General features: G+C 40.3%; 1 protein-coding gene across 5 annotated transcripts in view; it reads right to left on the reverse strand.

Annotated features, from left to right (window-relative positions):
* The window catches only part of EFCAB6 (EF-hand calcium binding domain 6), a 381,524-nt gene that overhangs the window by 263,930 nt on the left and 97,951 nt on the right, over positions 1–19,643 (reverse strand). For all 5 annotated transcript variants that reach the window (XM_049884609.1, XM_049884607.1, XM_049884608.1 and 2 more), the window contains 2 exons: positions 7,683–7,807; positions 2,085–2,233 (listed from right to left, as the gene is read on the reverse strand). In XM_049884609.1, coding sequence (XP_049740566.1) covers positions 2,085–2,233; positions 7,683–7,807 — 274 coding nt within the window. The remainder of the gene's footprint in view (positions 1–2,084; positions 2,234–7,682; positions 7,808–19,643) is intronic.

Below are 19,643 nucleotides of genomic sequence, written 5' to 3' on the forward strand. Positions count from 1 at the left end.
CCTAACACACTGCTCTAGGCCCCCATCATAGTCTTCATAGACAGTATCACTCTGGCAAGCCACTCTGACTTGACTCTATTTACAATTTATTTCTGCATTCTCAGCGTCTACCACAGTGTTTGTCAGAGAAAGGCACTCAATAAATGTCTGCTGAATTAACAACTTTTTATACATCCATTAAAATGATAATTTTGAAGACTATGGGGCCAGTATGAAAATGCTTATAATACACATTTCGATCTAAAAAGCACAATACAAAACTGTAGATGTACTTTGATGACAAATATGTGAAAGTTATATATGTATGTGGACACAAAATGGAAGAGAACATGGAAATATGGAAATAGTAAACTTGTTTTGTAAGATGGATGTGGCTTTTTAATTATTACTTTACTATTTTTTATTATTGCTATTAAATTACCATGTGCATTATTAATTGAAAGAAATGGCGATACAAGTTTAGCTATCTAAGAAAGTAATCCCTGAGAGGCGTCACCGGGCAATAGAGATGTTTTCTGCACCATGGAAACATTTACTCCTGGGGCCAAGTGCTTCTAGCTCTCAAGGCGCTTCCATGTTGGCCCAGGGTGATGCTCTGTGGACATACAGGGTGCTGAGGAGCAAAAAAGAAGAGTTACGGGAATCAACTCAGCAGGTGTAGCTCAATGCCGTTTCTTTCTAGGAAGCTCCGGAGTCCACCAATTATCCAGAGTTTTATACAGCCATCTTTCTGTTCGCCTCTATGGACAGAAAACCAAATCAATGAGAGTATTCTCTGCCACCCAGACTGTGGCCTACATGTACCATTTGCAACTAAAAGGAACCAGGGCTCCTTGGAGAGATGGCTGATTTCAGATCGGGGGTGAGAAATATACACGATGAGCCCGGAACATCTAGTCATACCAGAAAGCAAGTTATCAAAGACTACAGGGTCACGTCAACAGGACTCAGGGGCGACTTCAAGTGGCCCCACCAGTCAATTCTCAATAAGGGTAGTATCTGTAATGAGTTGAAACACATCAAATATGTTTAAATTCATAATACGTTTTAAAGAAAAAACACTCAGTGCTCACTTGTGGAAGATGTTGGGGAGCCAATTCATTAGTTGAAAAAGTGGAAAACAAAGAGAAGAATCAAGGACAGCCTGCCTTTCCTCTACTAACTGTGCCTCATTGTTACCAAATAGTCGGTGAAGGAAGGTTTTTCAATACAGAAGAATTTCAGCTCGTAAAAGAAGGAATGATAGAAATAGAATATCACCACTTCATCATTCCTAACGAATTAATGGATGTAGGTATGATCAACAACGGCAGCTAACATCACAAAGAGGGACCACCAGCCAATATACGCTTCCTGATAAAAGTATGCCACCACCTATGAGGTATTCTTGCCAAAAAGATTGGAAGTGGGTTTGTAAATCTAACTACCAACTGATGGGTGACAGGGCAGAGGAGTGGGGGAGAGAGGAGTATATTAAATGTCACTATGGGCTGCAGTAAGTCACATCTAGATAGTAAGGAACTCTTCATAGCAAACCATCTGGGCTTCTTCTACACATACATCTCAACGAAATAATAAATGAAGAGGGAACCTATAGGTTAGGAAAGAGTTGAGACAAATCAACCAACTGCAATGTATGAACCTTATGTGGATATTGACTCGAATAAATTGTAAAACAAAACAGGGGACAATCAGATAAATTTGAACCCTGACTGGCTATTAATTAATATTATCGATAACTCTATTAGGTGTGAAGATGGTATTTTCACCATGCTGTCTTCGTAACTTCTCGAGAGACATATGGAAACCCTTCCAGATGAAATGATGTGATGTCTGGTATTTGTTTCAAAAATATCTGGGGTTGAGGGAAAATGGGCAGGGATATAAATGAATTAGGACTGACCATGACGCAGTAACTGCTGAAGCTGGTAGGGGGTACACTGGGGTTCATTACATGATTCTCTCTATTTCCGTATGCTTGAAATTTTTAGTAATAAATAAAACATTAATAAGAAAATAAATGAGGTTTATTCTCATGGTTGACGTTTGAAAAAAAAATGTCAAGAAAACAACAGGGCTCTTACCTTTTCATTAACTGGAGAAAAATTCTTCTGGGGAGTCGGTACACAAAGGCATCGAGGACGACCTTGAGGTAATTCAGAGATATGTAGCCACTGTTGCAGGTGTCCCCTGCACTGAGCCCCTTTTCCACCTTCTCAAAGGACTTCAAAAGCTGAGAGGGGTTAGAAATAGAGCATTACATTCATGAACATCTACTAAATGGGGCTATCCAGCCATTTTATTTTTACCAAAATCCCTTCGCGTTTTCCTCTCCACAGTGATCAAAAAAGGTTACTGTGGCAGGTACTGAACTTCAAATGTTTAATTGATGAGTTCACTATAAAACACTGTTCCCCGTCACAGCCACTCAACTGACAAGGCAGGCAAGTTTCTCGGGGAAAAACAGCACACATAATAGATCTACCTCAAATCTCAGGGCTAAAAATACTTGGTGGATCTGCCAGTTTGATACATCTTCCTTAATATACTTCCAAGCCATCCCTACTGTGAGCCCACGCTATGTTTCGCCTGATTAAATCAGGCCAATCAAACAACCAAGCTGGCAGCTGTGTATTAAAAACTAGAAGCAGCTTTTACAGTAAAAAAGATTCATCTAAAGATCACATAAACATAGGATACACTGGACATTTCTTTAATCATTCTTTTTTTTCTTTTAATGGGAAATTACAAAGAACCTGGCTGAACGAGCTTTGCTTAGGGAACTCTGAAAGCGCTGCAGAGTAGGTTAACGACTGATTTTCACATGACTCATAAAAATACTGTGAAGACTGGTTTTACTTCTAAAGGTTTCCCTGCTGTTTGTTACTGAGTACTAACAATATTCTCCAATGTTTTCAACCCTCCCCACTTTCTTTGAATACAATGTTTCCTGGTTACTAGAAAAAAAAAAAAAAAAAAAACCAACTGGGTGTCAAAAGTGACTTAAAAAAAACAAAAAACAAAGGCAGCTGGAACGTGGAAATATATGTACAAGAGTCTCTATCCACTAAAGGAGTGAGAAGAGATTCATTTATTTTTCCTTAGTGTCCACAGGAATATTAGAAATCGAAGAAGAAAATCTTTAAAAATATTCAGAGAATCACAGGACCTAAGCTTCTTGGAAAACTGTATAAAATTAACCCCAAATGTGGCTAAATCTTCCCATTTGTCTTTCAGAAAAGTCAGATGCATTTGAGACCGTGCCCGGAGGAGGACACCCACGGAGGGCAGTCAGAGCCAGGCCCGGAGGAGGGTCTCTGCATATTTACGGTTGTTGTTGTGGGTAGTTGCTGTGGTATTTACGGTTGTTGTTGTGGGTAGTTGCTGTGGAGTTGATTCCAACTCATGGCAACCCCATGTGTGCAGAGTAGGGTTTTCCTCGCTGTGACCTTTTGGAATCAGATAGCCAGGCCTGTCTCCTGAGGTGACTCTGGGTGGGTTTGAACTTCCAACCTTTAGGCTAGTAGATGAGCCCTTAACTGTTTGTTTGCCCCACTCAGGGACTTCCGTGTATTTATTATATTAATGTAATTCATTTTTTTAATCTGGTCTTCAACAGGGTTTTTTGTTTTGTTTTCTCAAGACAGTGTTTCTGATACGACGAAGAGCTTTTAGACAAAGCTCAGGGAATAACGCAGGAGTATCCTTGTGACACGTATGACCTTTGAGGAATTGTCATTTACTGTTTACAAAGGAAGTACAAGCCTTTGTAAAAAAAAAAAAAATGCAAGCAATTCAGCAAAATATAAAAAAGGAAGTAAGATTCCTAGAAGTCTCATCATCCAGTTTTGTACGTAGTTTTTCAGAAACTGTCAACACGATCATATAAACATATAATTTTACAGAAATGGTATGATATTACACGTTCAGGTTTGACGAATTCTTTTTTTTCACTTAACAATATGTCATGGACATTTTTCTGTAAAAATTAGTATACATCTACATTATTCTTTTAAATGATACGTGGTATTCCATCATATTACTGACGGACAAGCAAAGAGTATGCCCCTTTCTCCATGTTTACACGTTGAGTTTTGATAACTGCTTCCCTGGCCCCCATTTAAATGACGCCCCTCTTGTTGTTCCTCTTCTGTCAACAGTGTTCAAAAAATCCTGTATTTATCAGTGTGCTCACTTGCCTAACGTTTCTCTCCCTGATGTAAGCTCGTTTAATCTCCATGAGAGCGGATCGTGTCTGTTCTGTTCACTGCTAATTCTCACAACTGGACCAACAAGCAACATCACGATAAACAGAAAAGATTGAAGATGTCAAGGATCTCACTTTACTTGGATCCATCATCAATGCCAAGGAAGCAGAAGTCAAAAAATCAAACGATGTATTATAATGCACTGGACAAATCTGGTGCAAAAGGCCCCTTTTAAAGTGTTAAGAAGGAAAGACGTCACTTTGAGGACTAAGGTGCACCTGACCCGAGCCATGGTACTTTTAATTGCCTGATATACATGCAAAAGCTGGACAATGCATAAGGAAGACCAAAGAAGAATAAATGCCTTTGAATTACGGTGTTGGCAAAGAATATTGAATATACCATGGACTGCCAAAAGAACGAACAAATCTGTCTGGGAAGAAATACAGCCAGAATGCTCCTTAGGAGTGAGGATGGTGGGATAAGTCTCACTTACCTTGCATATGTTATCAGGAGGCTCCTGTCACTGCAGAAGGACATCATGCTTGGTAAAGCAGAGGGTCAGTGAAAGAACGGAAGACCCTCAACAAGATGGATGGACTCAGTGGCTGCAATGATGGGCTCGAGCATAGCAACAATTGTGAGGATGGCACAGAAGCAGGCTGTTTTGTTTGTACATAGGGTCACTATGAGTCAGAACTAACTTGACGACACCAACAATTATTATCTAGAACAAAGCACAATTTTGTCATGCAGTCCCACTGCCGTCGAGTCAATTCCAACTCATAGCAACCCTCCAGGACAGAGTAGAACTGCCTCATAGGGTTCCCAAGGCTGTCATCTTTAAGGAAGCTGATCAACCACCTTCTTCCTGGGGAGCAGCTGACAGGTTCCAACTGCTAACTTTCAGTCAGCAGCCAAGTCAGCCGCACCACCAGGGCTCCTCTGATGCGCGTTAAATCCACTTAGATATGAAACGAAGGCAAAACAACTGGGGAAATTACGGTAACAGAACAGAATGTACATATTATAAACTCTGACTAAGAACAAAGATTAATCATTAAAGTTTCTGAAGGGAGAGGTCAGAAGACACACGCGAGTGCCATCACCTTAACTGCACAGCAGAGAGCAAGCCCATACGTAATGCCTGTCATTGAGACATCCTTCACAAACACCATCATTTCTCCAGCCCTTAGTGGCTTTCTTAATCTCTTATCTGAAAGTCTTTTTTGGGACCTAATATCTCTAGTGGTAAAGAAATATTTACCCAAATTTCAGAGACGTCTTTAGTTTCACTTGAGGATAATAGAGTGGGGTTAAGAGCAAGAACGTAGGAGTTATACGGCTTGGGTTTAAACCTTGGCTCCAGGACTTCATTGCAGGGTAACCTTGGACAAGTCATTTAACCTCCTCGTGCCTCTGTTTCCTCATCTTAAAACTGACACAATAATAACGCCTAGCACCTGGAGTTGCTGTGAAGACTGAACCCATAAGGCACTTGGACGCTCCCGGCACACAGGAAGCCCCATAAAAGGGTCGTTATGAAGGTGATGAAGATGTTCCCTTTTCTTTTGGTAAATTCAAGAAAATGTAAATAAAATAAGTTTTAGTAGAAAATATACTGACTATATTCTATCTATGTATCCGTCCACCCTCGCAACCATGCTTCTATATGAATAAAGAGAGGCCTGAAATTATTCTTCACCCAGCGTTACGTCTGCTTATTTCTATGGATTTTGAATAATTTATTACTTTCTTCTTTGTACTTTTCAGAATTGCTTGCATTTTCTCATAATGGTCATGCATCTCTTTGTGAAAACAATTAAGCCTTTAACAACATCAACAGAAAACAAGTTTTACCAGTTCACCAAGAGCATATTAAGTGCTCACTTCTCTAAGACCCTCAGCAATATTTGCTTCTGTTAGTTTTTCCACACTGACATTTTTCTATTGGAAATGTTTCACCAATAATTTGTAAAAGTTCTATGTACGTTAGGAACAGTTATTATTTGTCGGCCATTCACGTTCCAAATATTTTGCCAAGTTTATCATTCGTTGACACAAAGTTTTACTGCACAAAATCTTTTTCTACATCAGGTGGTCACAGGTGTCAGTCTTTTTCTTTATGGCTTCTGGGCTTTAATTCATCCTTAAAAGAGTCTCAATTTCAAGACTTAAAATATTTGATCCACATTATTTATTTTTAAATTTAAATACTTGATGCATATAGAATTTATTTTTCTGTGAAGAGTAGAAGGTTACAAGTGTTTTTCCCAAGTGGCTGGCTAGCTAATTATCCCAATAAGAATTACTGAATAATCCACTCCCCGCTACCACCACACTTTATTAAAATGCCTCATAAAAAAACCTACTGCTGACGCGTCAACTCCAACTCATGGTGACCCTACAGAACAGAGTAGAACTGCCCCACAGAGTTTCCAAGGAGCAGCTGGCAGATTCAAACTGCTGACCTCTTGGTTGGCAGCCGTAGCACTTAACCACTACGCCACCAGGGTTTCCAAAAAATGCCTCATAGTCTATGCTAAATTCACATATAAAGTTTGGTCCGTTATCTCAGCTATGACCGTGAATCAACCTGGATGGCTAGTGCTGCACCAGAAGAAGAAGGAGAGCCAGGAACAGGAGGAGGACGTGGGCTGTGTCGCTGACTGCCTCCAGGAACAACTGCCTCTTTTGCCTGAGACCAGAAGAACTGGATGGTGCCCAGCTAACATTACTGATTGTTTTGATCAAAGGTTCTATAGAGAATCCTGATCAAAGAGGGGGGAAATACAGAGCAGAACTTCAAATTCTCACGGACTCCAGACTTTCCGGAGCCACTGATGTTGAATGAACCACCAAAACTATTGCCCTGAGATAATCTTTAAACCTTAAGCCTTTAACCAAAAACACCCCTGAAGTCTTCTTAAAACCAAACAATAGTTCAGCTTAACTAGTAGAGAATGTCTGCCTTGAGCACTGTGTTCTTTCAAGAACTAGCTACATGGGATCAAATTGACAACAGCAACTCAAAAGATTAGACAGGAACCGCAGGGGGCAGTGAGTTTATGTTAACGGGGGAGGAGCAACTCGGAAAAGGAGGGCGAGAATGGCTGTGCAACTTGAAGACTGCAATCAACGTCACTGAACTGTACATGTAGAAATTCCTGAATTGGTATATGTTCCGCTATGTATAGTCTCAACAACAACAAAAAATAAAATAAATTAAAAAAATAAAATAGTATAATTTCTTTATATAAGTTCTATATGTTTCTTAATAAACGTAGTATGTGAGTAGCACAAGGAGGGGCTTAACAATTAATTCATCATCACCATCACCATTATCAATGTACTGTGGTTATTAAGGAGACAAAGGAGGTATCTGGGTTTTAGGAGATGTTGTAGGACCAATGTCCAGACCTATTGGCTTTCCATTGCTGTCTACTTTGCTCCATCCACACTTTAGATTCTTACCTCTTGGCAAAAGGTCTTCTCAATTTCATCTATGGAGCAGTTTTTCCAGATATCTTCAGATAAATCAGAAATGGGCAAGTACTCCTTACTGGAATTTTTGGCTTGTTGATTCTTCCATGAGACCTCTATTAAAAGAAAATAGCCTTTACTACATTAACATTGCCAAAGGTACATTTAAATATTAAGTGTTTCCTTTTAATCCTCACCCGTCTCATAAAATTAAGACTTGAATACATGCAGAAAACTATGAACCATCTAATAAATGATACTGAAATAACTAGATGGCCATTTTGGAAAAAGTAAAATTAATTTCCTACTTGCTATCTTATTCTAGGAAAAATTCTAGACAGAGTGAATACATATTAAATAGAATAAAAGTAAAATAATAAAACCATAAAAGTAGAAGAAAATAAAGCTAATGTTACATGATACATAATCTTAGTGTGAGAAGGTCATTCCAAGGAAAACATTAAAGCCAGAAATTATTTAAATAATCAATACATCTGGTAACAGTTATTTAATTTTGGCTTGGTTAAAAAAAACACAACAGCAAAAGAAAAATGAGTAGGGAAAAACTATGGTTAATGTGTATATAAAATATACATTAATTTTCATAATATGTGAGTAGTTCTTACAAATCAGTAAGATAAATATAAATATCCAATTTAAAAAAAGCTCCAGTCATAAACAGGTAATTCACACAAAAAGAACTAGAAAAATTCAATAATGTAGAAAAAGCTGCTCAAACTCATTGGTAATTTAAAAAGTCCCGTTACAACAAGTTAGCATTTTTCACTTGTCAAGTAGGCAAGGATTAAAGAAAACGGTAAGAGCTAGCTCTGCTCGTGTATAGAGAACCTGGTACTTGAATACTCTTAAATGCCCTTCTAAAACCTTACACTAATGGAATAATAGGACCACTCAACAAATGCATACGGAGAAGGATATTTTATCTGCTGCAAAAGACCTCTTTAAAGTGTTGAAAAGCAAAGATGTCACCTTGAGGATTCGGTTATGCCCAAACCATGGTATTTTCAATCACCTCACATGTATGCGAAAGCTGGGCAATGAATAAGGAAGACTGAAGAAGAACTGGTGCCTGTGAATTGTGCTGTTGGCGAAGAATATCAAGTACACCATGGACGGCCAGAAGAACGAGCAAACGTGTCTTGGAAGAAGTACAGCCAGAACGGTCCTCAGAAGCGAGGATGGCGAGACTTCATCTCATGTTCTTTGGACATGTTATCAGGAGGGATCCGTCCCTGGAGAAGGACTTCATACTTGGTAAAGCAGCAGGTCAGCGAAAAAGAGAAAGACCCTCAACAAGATAGACTGACACAGTGGCTGTAACAATGGGCTCAAACATAGCAAAGATTGCGAGCATGGCACAGGACGGGGCAGTGTTTTGTTCTGTTGTACACAGGGTCTCTGTGAGTCGGAAATGACTGGACAGCACCTAACAACAAGGATATTTTCTGTATTGTTTATAAGACAAAAAAAATTCAAACAATCTAAATGTCCATTAATAGAGAGTTGGTTTTATAAACTGTGGTTCATCCAACCTATGAAATACAACACAGACATTAAAAACGAACACACAAGTCTAAATTTATGGACGTGGAAAATTTTTCCCTGATATATATTGTTTTGTGATTGAAAGAAACGTTGACAAGCATAATTCAATTTTCATTTTAACACTTATTTTGTGTATCTGCCTGTCCATCCACCCATCCATCCATCCATGTATCAGAAATAATATTTAGGCGGAGAATACACCAAAACGAATACTTTGGTAGGATTCAGGTGGTAGGATTGCAGGGAATCGTTATTTTGTGCTCTTGTGTTCCCTGGCTTTTTTGCAACAAGCATGTGTTACTTCACAATAAAAGAGAATAAAATATATCTAAAATATAGCTATTTTCTTTCCCTAAGTTGAAGGCAAAGAATCACAAATGGTTTCCCAGATTTATTTCCTAAAATATCTGCAAATAAGCTTCAGCCAAATTAAGGACACTTATAACTACTCAGCTGCAGTTAACAAACTGTCAGTCATCTGGAATTCCATTTTGCTATCTCAAAAAAAAAAAAAGTCTTTCCTAGTGGATCCTTCTGGGCTACATAAAAAACACAAAGCCAGTCCTTTAGGACTAGGTCTAGATTCTATGGCCTGGGTCAGCTGAGCATTTGAAATATGGAAACTTAGGACATACAACGTGCAAGGGGCTCCAGGAATGATGTAACGGAATCTCATTGAAAGATGAGGAAGCAAAGCCACAGGACCAGGATCTGACTGGGTCGAGCACACAGAGGTCTCCAGTCCGGGCTTTCTGTGCTTTGTCCTATACTCACCCCACTCTGGGAAACCGGTACTCTAAGGACGATTCACAGGAACCCATACAGACCACATGTTTACGGAAACCCATCTGTGTCCTGTTCAAACAACGAGCCAGGGTCTGGAGGATGGAGGGGTGGTAAGGCATGAGGCCTGTCCTCAGGGCACTCACAGTCCAGGAACTCGTGTGCATAGAGTTGTTACAACAGGCTGACTATTGTTGTTGTTGTGTGCCTTTGAGGAGATTCCAACTCATAGCAAGCCCATGTGACAGAGTAGAACTGCCCCCATAGGGCTTCCAAGGCTGTAATCTTTACGGGAGCAGATTGTCAGATCTTTCTCCAGTGGCACCACTGGGCAGGTTAGCAGCCAAGCGCTTAACCACTGCACCACCAGGGCTAAGGAACTCAATTATAGTCTCTTCTATGACTCCCATCAGTCATACCAGGTTTCATTCTTCAGTGCAGCTTACTAATTCCTGCCACTTTCTGTTTATCCCAAAATTTCCTTTTTAGTATCCAAACCTTACGGGCACTTACGTATGTCATGACTGTAGAAAAGGAAATTTGTTCCTGGGTATCACTGCTTCGTGTGCCCAAACAGGTGGTGCTTTTCACAAGCAAGAGGATGATGGTTCATTAAGAACACAAACGTAGCAAAAACATGCCAAATAAATAGAAAATATGTATTGTTTGATACATAAAAAAATAAAAAATAATGGGTTGCTGCTAATGTGTGAAATAGAGACTCCCTAGCAGAGGTAAGAACAGCATCAACCCTATAAATGTTGTTGTTGTTGTTGCTAGTTCCTAACCCAACAATAGAGACTCCCTAGCAGAGGTAAGAACAGCATCAACCCTGTAAATGTTGTTGTTGTCGCTAGTTCCTAACCCAACAATTCCAACTCGTGGCAACTGGGGTTCTGCATAGAGTGGAACTGCTCCATAGGATTTTCAAGGCTGCGACCTTCGGAAGCAGATCGCCAGGCTTGACTTCCGAGGCACCTCTGGGTGCGTTCGAACTGCCAACCTTTCAGCTAGTAGTTGAGCATTTGACCATTTGCACCACCCAGGGGCTCCTCAAAACTATAAATAGCTCTTGATAATTCGTCCTTACACAGCGCGTTTCCCCCCCAAAAAATAGTGTATGTTAGCAAATTTTACCCTTAACATTCATAATTGCTAAATAATAGAACAGCCAGGAGTTCATATTCAAGAGAGCAATGTATACAAAGAAAGATGTGGAACCGTGTGCTTAATTATGAAAGTGAAATTTTCTGAATGCAAATAGGTGAAATATATCTTTAAACGATTACTCTCTTGAGATTATCTTCCAAAAATGTTAAAATCGTGTAGAAAACAAATATTGCCAAAACATGATTAGGTTAAAATTTCACTCCAGAAAAATTGGAAGCATTGTAGAATTTACTTATCTGTTGAGCTTCAGGGAAACCCTGGTGCTATAGTGGTTAAGTGCTACGGCTGCTGACCAAAGGGTCGGCAGTTCAAATCCACCAGGCGCTCCTTGGAAACTCTATGGGGCAGTTCTACTCTGTCCTGTAGGGTTGCTATGAGTCGGATTCGACTCGACGGCACTGGGTTTGGTTTGGGTTTGGTTAAGCTTCAAGGCTAGAGTGCCAAGGAGAACATTTCTCAGTGTGGGATCCTTTGAAATAGGTCAAAGGTTAGGAACTGATTCTGGAAGCAGACTGCCTGGATTTGATAACTGGCCCTGCCACTTCCTCGCTGTGCAACCTTGGGCTTCGTTGCCCCATTTGTGAAAGAGATGGAAAATGGTGTCTATGCCACAGTGCCATACGTGGGTGAGACAGGGCCGTGAGCACGCTGCGCGTGTCTGGCCGTACGTGGGTGAGACGGGGCCGTGAGCACGCTGCGCGTGTCTGGCCGTACGTGGGTGAGACGGGGCCGTGAGCACGCTGCTCGTGTCTGGCACTCAGCAGACAACATATATTAGCTACATGGTGTTGTTACTGTGTCGTCAGTTGCCACTGTGTTGATTCTGACTCATGGTGACCTGTGTGCAGAGTAGAACCGCTGCATAGGGTTTTCAAGGCTGTGACTCTTTGGAAGCAGACTGCCAGGCCTTTCTTCTGAGGCTCTACTGGGTGGGTTCGAACTGCCAACCTGGAGGCCAGTAGGCGAGTGCTTAACCCTTTGTGCCACCCAGCTGCTTTACTGAGCAATAATTTTAAAACCACAGGAGACAAGGTAGAACAATATCAATCAGACTTAGAAAAACTCAGAAATTAAATGACAGAAGTCAAGGACAAATTTTTTAAAAAAGGTTCATTTCAGACATGAAAACTAAACGTAAGCAGGAAAACCCGCTGCCATCAAGTCCGACTCCTAGTGACCCTAGAGGACAGAGTAGAACTGCTGCATATGGTGGATTTGAACTGCCGACCTTTTGGTTTGCAGCCACAGCACTTAACCACTACGCCACCAGGGCTCTGAAACATAAGCAAGACTGAGACATTTTATCCTATGATAAAGGTTCCTACTCCTGATGTGGCAATCCTGGGGACACTGGGTCAGTAAGCTAAGAAGGCCCACTTCCTATAGACTTAAGCAGAAAGAAATTAGAAGGTAAATCAAAGCCAAAATGATCTTTGTACTGCTCCCCATAGTGTCCCTTTCTTCTTTGTTTGGTTGATACCCAGGGACCTGTCTGGGTTCCTTGGCTTTTCCCAAAACGAGTTAGTAAGGTGGCAACCCACATGGTTCAAATAAAATGGTTTCCATCACGATCCAACCCAGAAAGGACACGCTGATACCATGAGATTTGCATTTGGGGCTGGGGATTTGGCACTAATGGGGTGGAGATGGAGAAAATGAGCAGTTGGCATCGGCAGTTAGTCCATCCTTTACCCCCTACAGCCCAGCAGCCAAGCCTCTGTTTTGACGACCTCCGTGTTAAAACCATTAATATGTTTCAACTACTTTATCTTCTACAGCTTTAACTTAGGACGTCCACAAAAAGGCTTTACCTTCCAACTGAAGGATCTGGATTTCAATTATTAAAGTCATGGAAGAAGTGTTCAATAGGCAAACAGTGCTGAATAAGATTTTATCTTCAGAAGGTTTCTATGACTGGGGTATAGAGAACACACTGGAACAGGCCCACCAGGTAGGCTCTGGCACCAGTTAGGAGGCGGCAGTGAGAACCTGAGCTAATGCTGCAGGCACAGGAATACACAGAAGGATGACGAGATTTATATCCCATCCTTAATCCCATCAAAGATGCCCTCCATTGTGAGATATCTCATTACCTTATGTATCACCGATTAAAAAAGCCTGCTGCCAATTATTGGTAACAATGCAAAAAAAGAAAAATGAGGTTTTCGTGGTGAATTGAAACTATGTTATAGAACTTAACCTCTCACAATACCTACTTATTGAAATAAGTAAAAAAGAAAAAAAATGAGCACAAAAATTGTCAGCATAAGCTAAAGCAAAAAACTTTTCATATGGGCAGCTGGAAAGTTTTGCCTCCAATTATGGTGAAGTAGCCCAGACTGAACCAACCCTTCTAGCAGGTGACAATTACAAACCCTGGCCAAAATATAAACCAAAAATGATCTCAATGCACCGGTAGCCCACTGCCATCATAGTGACCCTACAGGACAGAGTAGAACTGCCCCGCAGGGTTTCCTAGGCTGTAAATCTTTACAGAAGCAGGCTACCTATCCTTCTCCTGCACCTGAGAGTAACTGAAAGCAGACATAAATGGGAGGGGAGTTGACACTTGGAAAAATGGAATAGTGCTTTTCGTTGTATGGCTTTTTGCCTGAGGGCAAACTCCAGCTAAAATCAATGTCTTAGGAGCTTCAGGGATCAGAAAACAGAGTTGAGGACTAGAACAGCAGCTGGAAAGTCAGGAGGGAAAGCCCAAAAAGACGAGAGGTGTAGAAGGTGTGATGGCTAAGATTGTGTGTCAACTTGGCTGGGCCGTGATTCTCAGTGTTTATATGTGATCACTCCCATGATTGAATCTGCTGTGTGTAGCCAATCAGTCGAAAGGGAGTTTCCTTGGGGGTGTGGCCTGCATCCAAACATAAGCAGACATTCTGGCTTTTTTGCTCTCTCTGGATCCTGCACTGCCTCCCGTTCGTCTGACCTCTGGCTCTTGGGACTTGAGCTCCAGCTTATCTGCAGACCTTGGGATTCCTCGATCTTCAGAGCCTGAGAGTGGAAGCCCTGCTCTCTGACCTACCAATCCTGGGTTCGCCAGCCCCTGCAGCCACACAAATCAAGAGAAGCCTCTATCCTGATCCACGGACTTCGGACATTCCAGCCTCTACAACTCCATGAGCCTTTTCCTTGATATAAATCTCTCTCTATATATATTTATGTACTGGTTTTACTTCTCTAGAGAACCCAGCCCAAGACAGACGGGTAACTCCAAAGTCTGTGAATAAACTCTTCCAAAATCTCTGGCTAGCCCCTAAACTACAGATTTGTGGAGCAGACACAAGTTCAGCAGATAAGGCCAAAAGAGTAAAACAAATATTTCAGGTGTTACCCCACTGACAGAAGACAAAGATTAGAATTTGAGTGAAGCCAAGTAAACTGGCTGCTAAAACAAAAACTTGATATTCTTCAGAGGAACATAACAGAATCCACTGTCGCTACAATGTAAAATTTACTATAAACCCAAAAACCCAAACCAGTTGCCATGAGTCAACTCCAACTCACGGATACCTCATGTGTGTCAGGGTAGAACTGTGCTACGTCGGGTTTCCAATGGCTAAGCTTTTATAAATCGACTTCCAGGCCTTCTTCCGAGGTGCCTCTGGGCAGATTCAAATCTCCAATCTTTCAGTTAGTAGCTGAGCATGTTAACCATTTGCACCACCCAGGGACTCCTAAAATTTACTATGTTGATCTTGTTAGCTGCCATCAAGTCAGCCCCCAACTCATAACAACGCTACGTACAACAGGACTGGACCATTGTATTCCATAGGGCTTCCATTGACTGATTTTTCCTCCTAGTCTGTCTTAGTCTGGAAGTGCTACTGAAACGTGGTCAGTATCACAGCAACACACAACCCTCCACTAACAGACAGGCGGTGGCTGCACTTGAGGTACACTGTTCAGGAATCAAACACAAGTCTCCCACACGAAAAGCGAGAATTCTACCACTGAACTACCACTGCCCCCAAAATTTAATATACCCGGATAAATCCAAAATTACTAGACATAAAAGACCACCCCACAAAAAACTGTGATTCGTCTGCAAGAAAAAAAGATAGTAAAGACCAAACCCCAAAATGTCCTAGATGTTGGAATTAGCAGACAAATTTTGAAGCAACTACTATAACAGTGTTTGAGAATGTAAAGAAAAATATTCTCCTAATGAATGAGTAGATAGCAATCTCAGTGGAACAATAAATGGCGTAAAAAAAAAAAAAAGAACCGTTTGGAAATAATAGAACTGAAAAATACAATACTGAACTAATACATATACACACATATGTCTTAAATTGAATTATCAGCAAATTGGAGAAGACAGATAAAAAGATCAACAAAAAGCATCCCACATGAAAAAGAGAGACCAAAAAAAAAAAGGCGGCGGGGGGATTATCAGAGCTTCAGTGACCTGTGGGACAATTTCACAAAGATTGATATATATGTAACCAAGGGAAAAAAAAAAACCATTGCCATCGAGTCGATTCCAACTCATTACAACTCTATAGCATGGAATAGAAATGACCCATAGGGTTTCCAAGGAGTGGCTGGTAAATTGAACTGCCAAACTTTTGGTTGACAGCCAAGCTCTTAAACACTCAGCCACCAGAAATTAGTTTAAAAAAAAAAAAAAAAGACAGGAAAAAATTTTGAGTAAATAATTACGGAAATTTTCCCAAATTTGATTGAAGACATGAATTTAGAGATTCCAAAAAGTTCAGAAACCCTAAATACAAAGAAAAGGATATGTCAGTAGTCAAACTACTGAAAACCAAAGATTAAATAAACATCTGTAAAAGCAGTTGGGGAAAAAAATGACCCATTATAGGGAACAAAGAAACAAATGACAGATGGCTTCTTAAAATGCTGAAAGAAAAAATGTCAATCTAACATTTCTATACTCAACAAAAATATCCTTCATCAATGAGAGTTGGATAAAGACATTTTCCAGTTAAACAACAACAAGAGAACCCAATGGTGTAAGACCTGCACTTCAAGAAATGATAAAAGAAGTTATTCAAATTGAGTGAAAATAATGCCATAGGGAAACACAGATCTTCAGGAAGGGATGAAAAGCACAAGAAACGGTAAATATGGAAACAGTAAATACAAAAAAGCTTTTTTTATTTAAAGAAACATAAGACTGTTTAAAGTTTTTTTTAAGACTGTTTAAAGTAAAGATTATAACACACTATTCTGGGGTTTATAACATATATAGAAGTAATACACATGAGAACTATAACTAAGGATGGAGTGAGGAGGAATAGAACTATACTCAGAAGCAAGGTTCTTTTATTTTATATAAAGTGTCACAATATCAATTCCAAGTAAACTATAAAAACTCAAGGATGTCATCAAAATTTAAAAAATTTACTCTGCAAAAGCTCTATAAAGCTGGCATAACTGGATATCCACTTAAATAAAAAAAAAAAAAAGACTCATACCTCACACTATGCACAAAAACTAACCCCAAATGGATCAAAGACCTAAATATAAAATCTAAAACAATAAAGATCATGGAAGAAAAAACAGGGACAATGTTAGGAGTCCCAACATACCACATAAACAGAACACGAACCATAACCAACAATGCACAAACACCAGAAGAGAAACTAGATAACCGGGAGCTTCTAAAAATCAAACATACGTTCATCAAGAGACTTCAAAAGAGTAAAAAGACAACCTACAGATTGGGGAAAAAATTTTGGCTATGACAACAGTTTAATCTACAAGGTACTGCAAAACCTCAAGAACAAAAAAACATATAACCCAATTAAAAAATGGGCAAAGGATATGGACAGGCATTTCACTAAAGAAGACATTCAGGTAGCTAACAGATACATGAGAAAATGCTCACGATCATTAGCCATTAGAGAAATGCAAATCAAAACTACAATGAGATATCATCCCATCCCAACAAGGCTGGCATTAATCCAAAAAACACAAAGTAATAAATGTTGGAGAGGTTGTGGACACACTGGACACTTATGCACTGCTGATGGGAATGTAAAATGGTACAACCACTTTGGAAATCGATTTGGTGCTTTCTTAAAAACACTAGAAATAGAAGTACCATACGACCCAACAATCCCACTCCCTGGAATATATCCTAGAGAAATAGGAGCCATCACACAAATAGATATATGCATACCCATGTTCATTGCAGCACTGTTCACAGTAGCAAAAACATGGAAACAACCTATGTGCCCATCATGGGCGAATGGATAAACAAATTACGGTACATACACACAATGGAATACTATGCAATGATAAAGAAAACAATGAATCCTTGAAACATCTCATAACATGGATGAATCTGGAGGGCATTATGCTCAGTGAAATTAGTCACAAAAGAACAAATATTACAAGAGACTACTATTATAAGAACTCAAAAGGTTTAAACACAGAAGAAAACATTCTTTGATGGTTACAAGGGTGGGGAGGGAAGGAGAGGGGTATTCAGTAACTAGGTAGTAGACAAGAATCATCTTAAGTGAAGGGAAGGACAACACACGATACAGGAGAAGTCAGTACAACTGGACTAAACCAAAAGCTAGAAGTTCCCTGAATACAACCAAACACTTCAAGGGACAGGGTAGCTGGAGCTGGGGTCTGGGGACCACGGTTTCAAGGGACATCTAGGTCAACTGGTATAACAAAGTTTATTAAGAAAATATTCTGCATCCCTCTTTGGTGAGTGGCGTCTGGGGTTTTAAAAGCTTGCGAGTAGCCATCTAAGAAACATCAATTAGTCCCAACCCACTTTGAGCAAAGGAGAATGAAGAACACCAAAAACACAAGGAAAATATTAGCCCAAGAGACCAAATGGCCACATAAACCAGAAACTTCATCAGCTCGAGACCAGAAGAACTAGATGGTGCCTGGCTACCAATGACCGCCCTGACAGGGAACACAACAGAGAAGGAGCAGGAGAAAAGTTTGGAACAGAACTCAAATTCATATAAAAAGAAAAATCTTAATGGTTTGACTGAGACTGGAGGAACCCCCGAAGTCATGGTCCTAGGACACTATAGCCGAGAACTAAAACTATTCCCAAAGCCCACTCTTCAGACAAAGATTAGACTGGCCTATAAAACATAAAATAATACTCATGAAGAGTGTGCCTCTCAGTTCAAGCAGATACACGAGACCAAATGGGCAGCTCCTGTTCAGAGGCAGGATGAGAAGGCAGGAAGAGACAGGAGCTAGCTGGATGGAACAGGAGGCCCAGGGTGGGAAGGGGGAGTGTGCTGTCACACTGTAGGGACTGCAACTAGTGTCACATGACAATATGTGTATAAAATTTTGTATGAAAGATTAACTTGAGCTGTAAACTCTCACCTAAAGTACAACAACAACAAAAAAAGACTATAAGGAAGATGAAAAGACAAGCTACAGACTGGGATAAAACATTTGCAAACCACTTATTTGGCAAAGGTCTCATATCTGCAATATATAAAGCACTCTCTAAACTCAACAGTAAAAAAAAAAATCCAATTAGAAGGTAGGCAAAATACATGAAGAGACATTTCACCAAAGAGGACATACAGATGGCAAACAAGCACATGAAAGAAGTTCAACATAACTAGCCGTTAGGGAAATGAAAATTAACCGCAATGAGATATCATCACATACTTATCAAAAGGCTAAAATCAAAACCACTGACAATAGCAAATGCTGGTAAGGATACGGAGAAACTGGGTAACTCATACAAGGCTGGTGGGAATGTGAAATAGTTCGGCAGTTTAGTAAAAAAAACTCAACACACACTCACCACATTGACCAGCAATAGCAATGCTGGGCATTTATCCCAAAAATCAAACCAAACCTGTTGTAGTCGTGTCGATTCCAACTCGTAGCAACCCTACAGGACAGTGTAGAACTGCCCCATAGAGTTTCCGAGGAGTGCCTGGTGGAGTCACACAGCTGACCTTTTGGTTAGCAGCCGTGGCACTTAAACCACCACGCCACCGGGGTTTCTGCATTTATCCCAGGAAATGAAATGTTGCGTCTACACGAAAACCTGTACCCTGATGTTCAGGACAACTTTATTAGTAATAGCCAAAAACAAGAAACAACCATAATGTCCTTCAACAGGCAAATGGCTAAACAAACTGTTACACATCAATTCCATGGAATACTACTCAGTAACAGAAATAAATGAACTATTAATACATGCAACAATTTGGGTGGATCTCAAGGGCATTATGATGAGTGGAAAAAAGCCATTCCCAAAAGGTGCTGTATAGTTCCATTTATATAACATCTCTCAAAATGAGAAAATTATAGGGATGGAGAGCCGCTTAGCGGTTGCCAAGGGCTAGGAATGGTGTGGGAGGGGGCAGAGGGTGGGACTCTAAAGGAGCAACAAGGAAGAGCTCTGCAGTGATGGACCAGTTCTGTGCCTTGAAGGCAGTGGTA

Source organism: Elephas maximus, chromosome 4 (genome assembly GCF_024166365.1).
Source record: "Elephas maximus indicus isolate mEleMax1 chromosome 4, mEleMax1 primary haplotype, whole genome shotgun sequence".
NCBI classification, from domain to species: Eukaryota; Metazoa; Chordata; class Mammalia; order Proboscidea; family Elephantidae; genus Elephas; species Elephas maximus.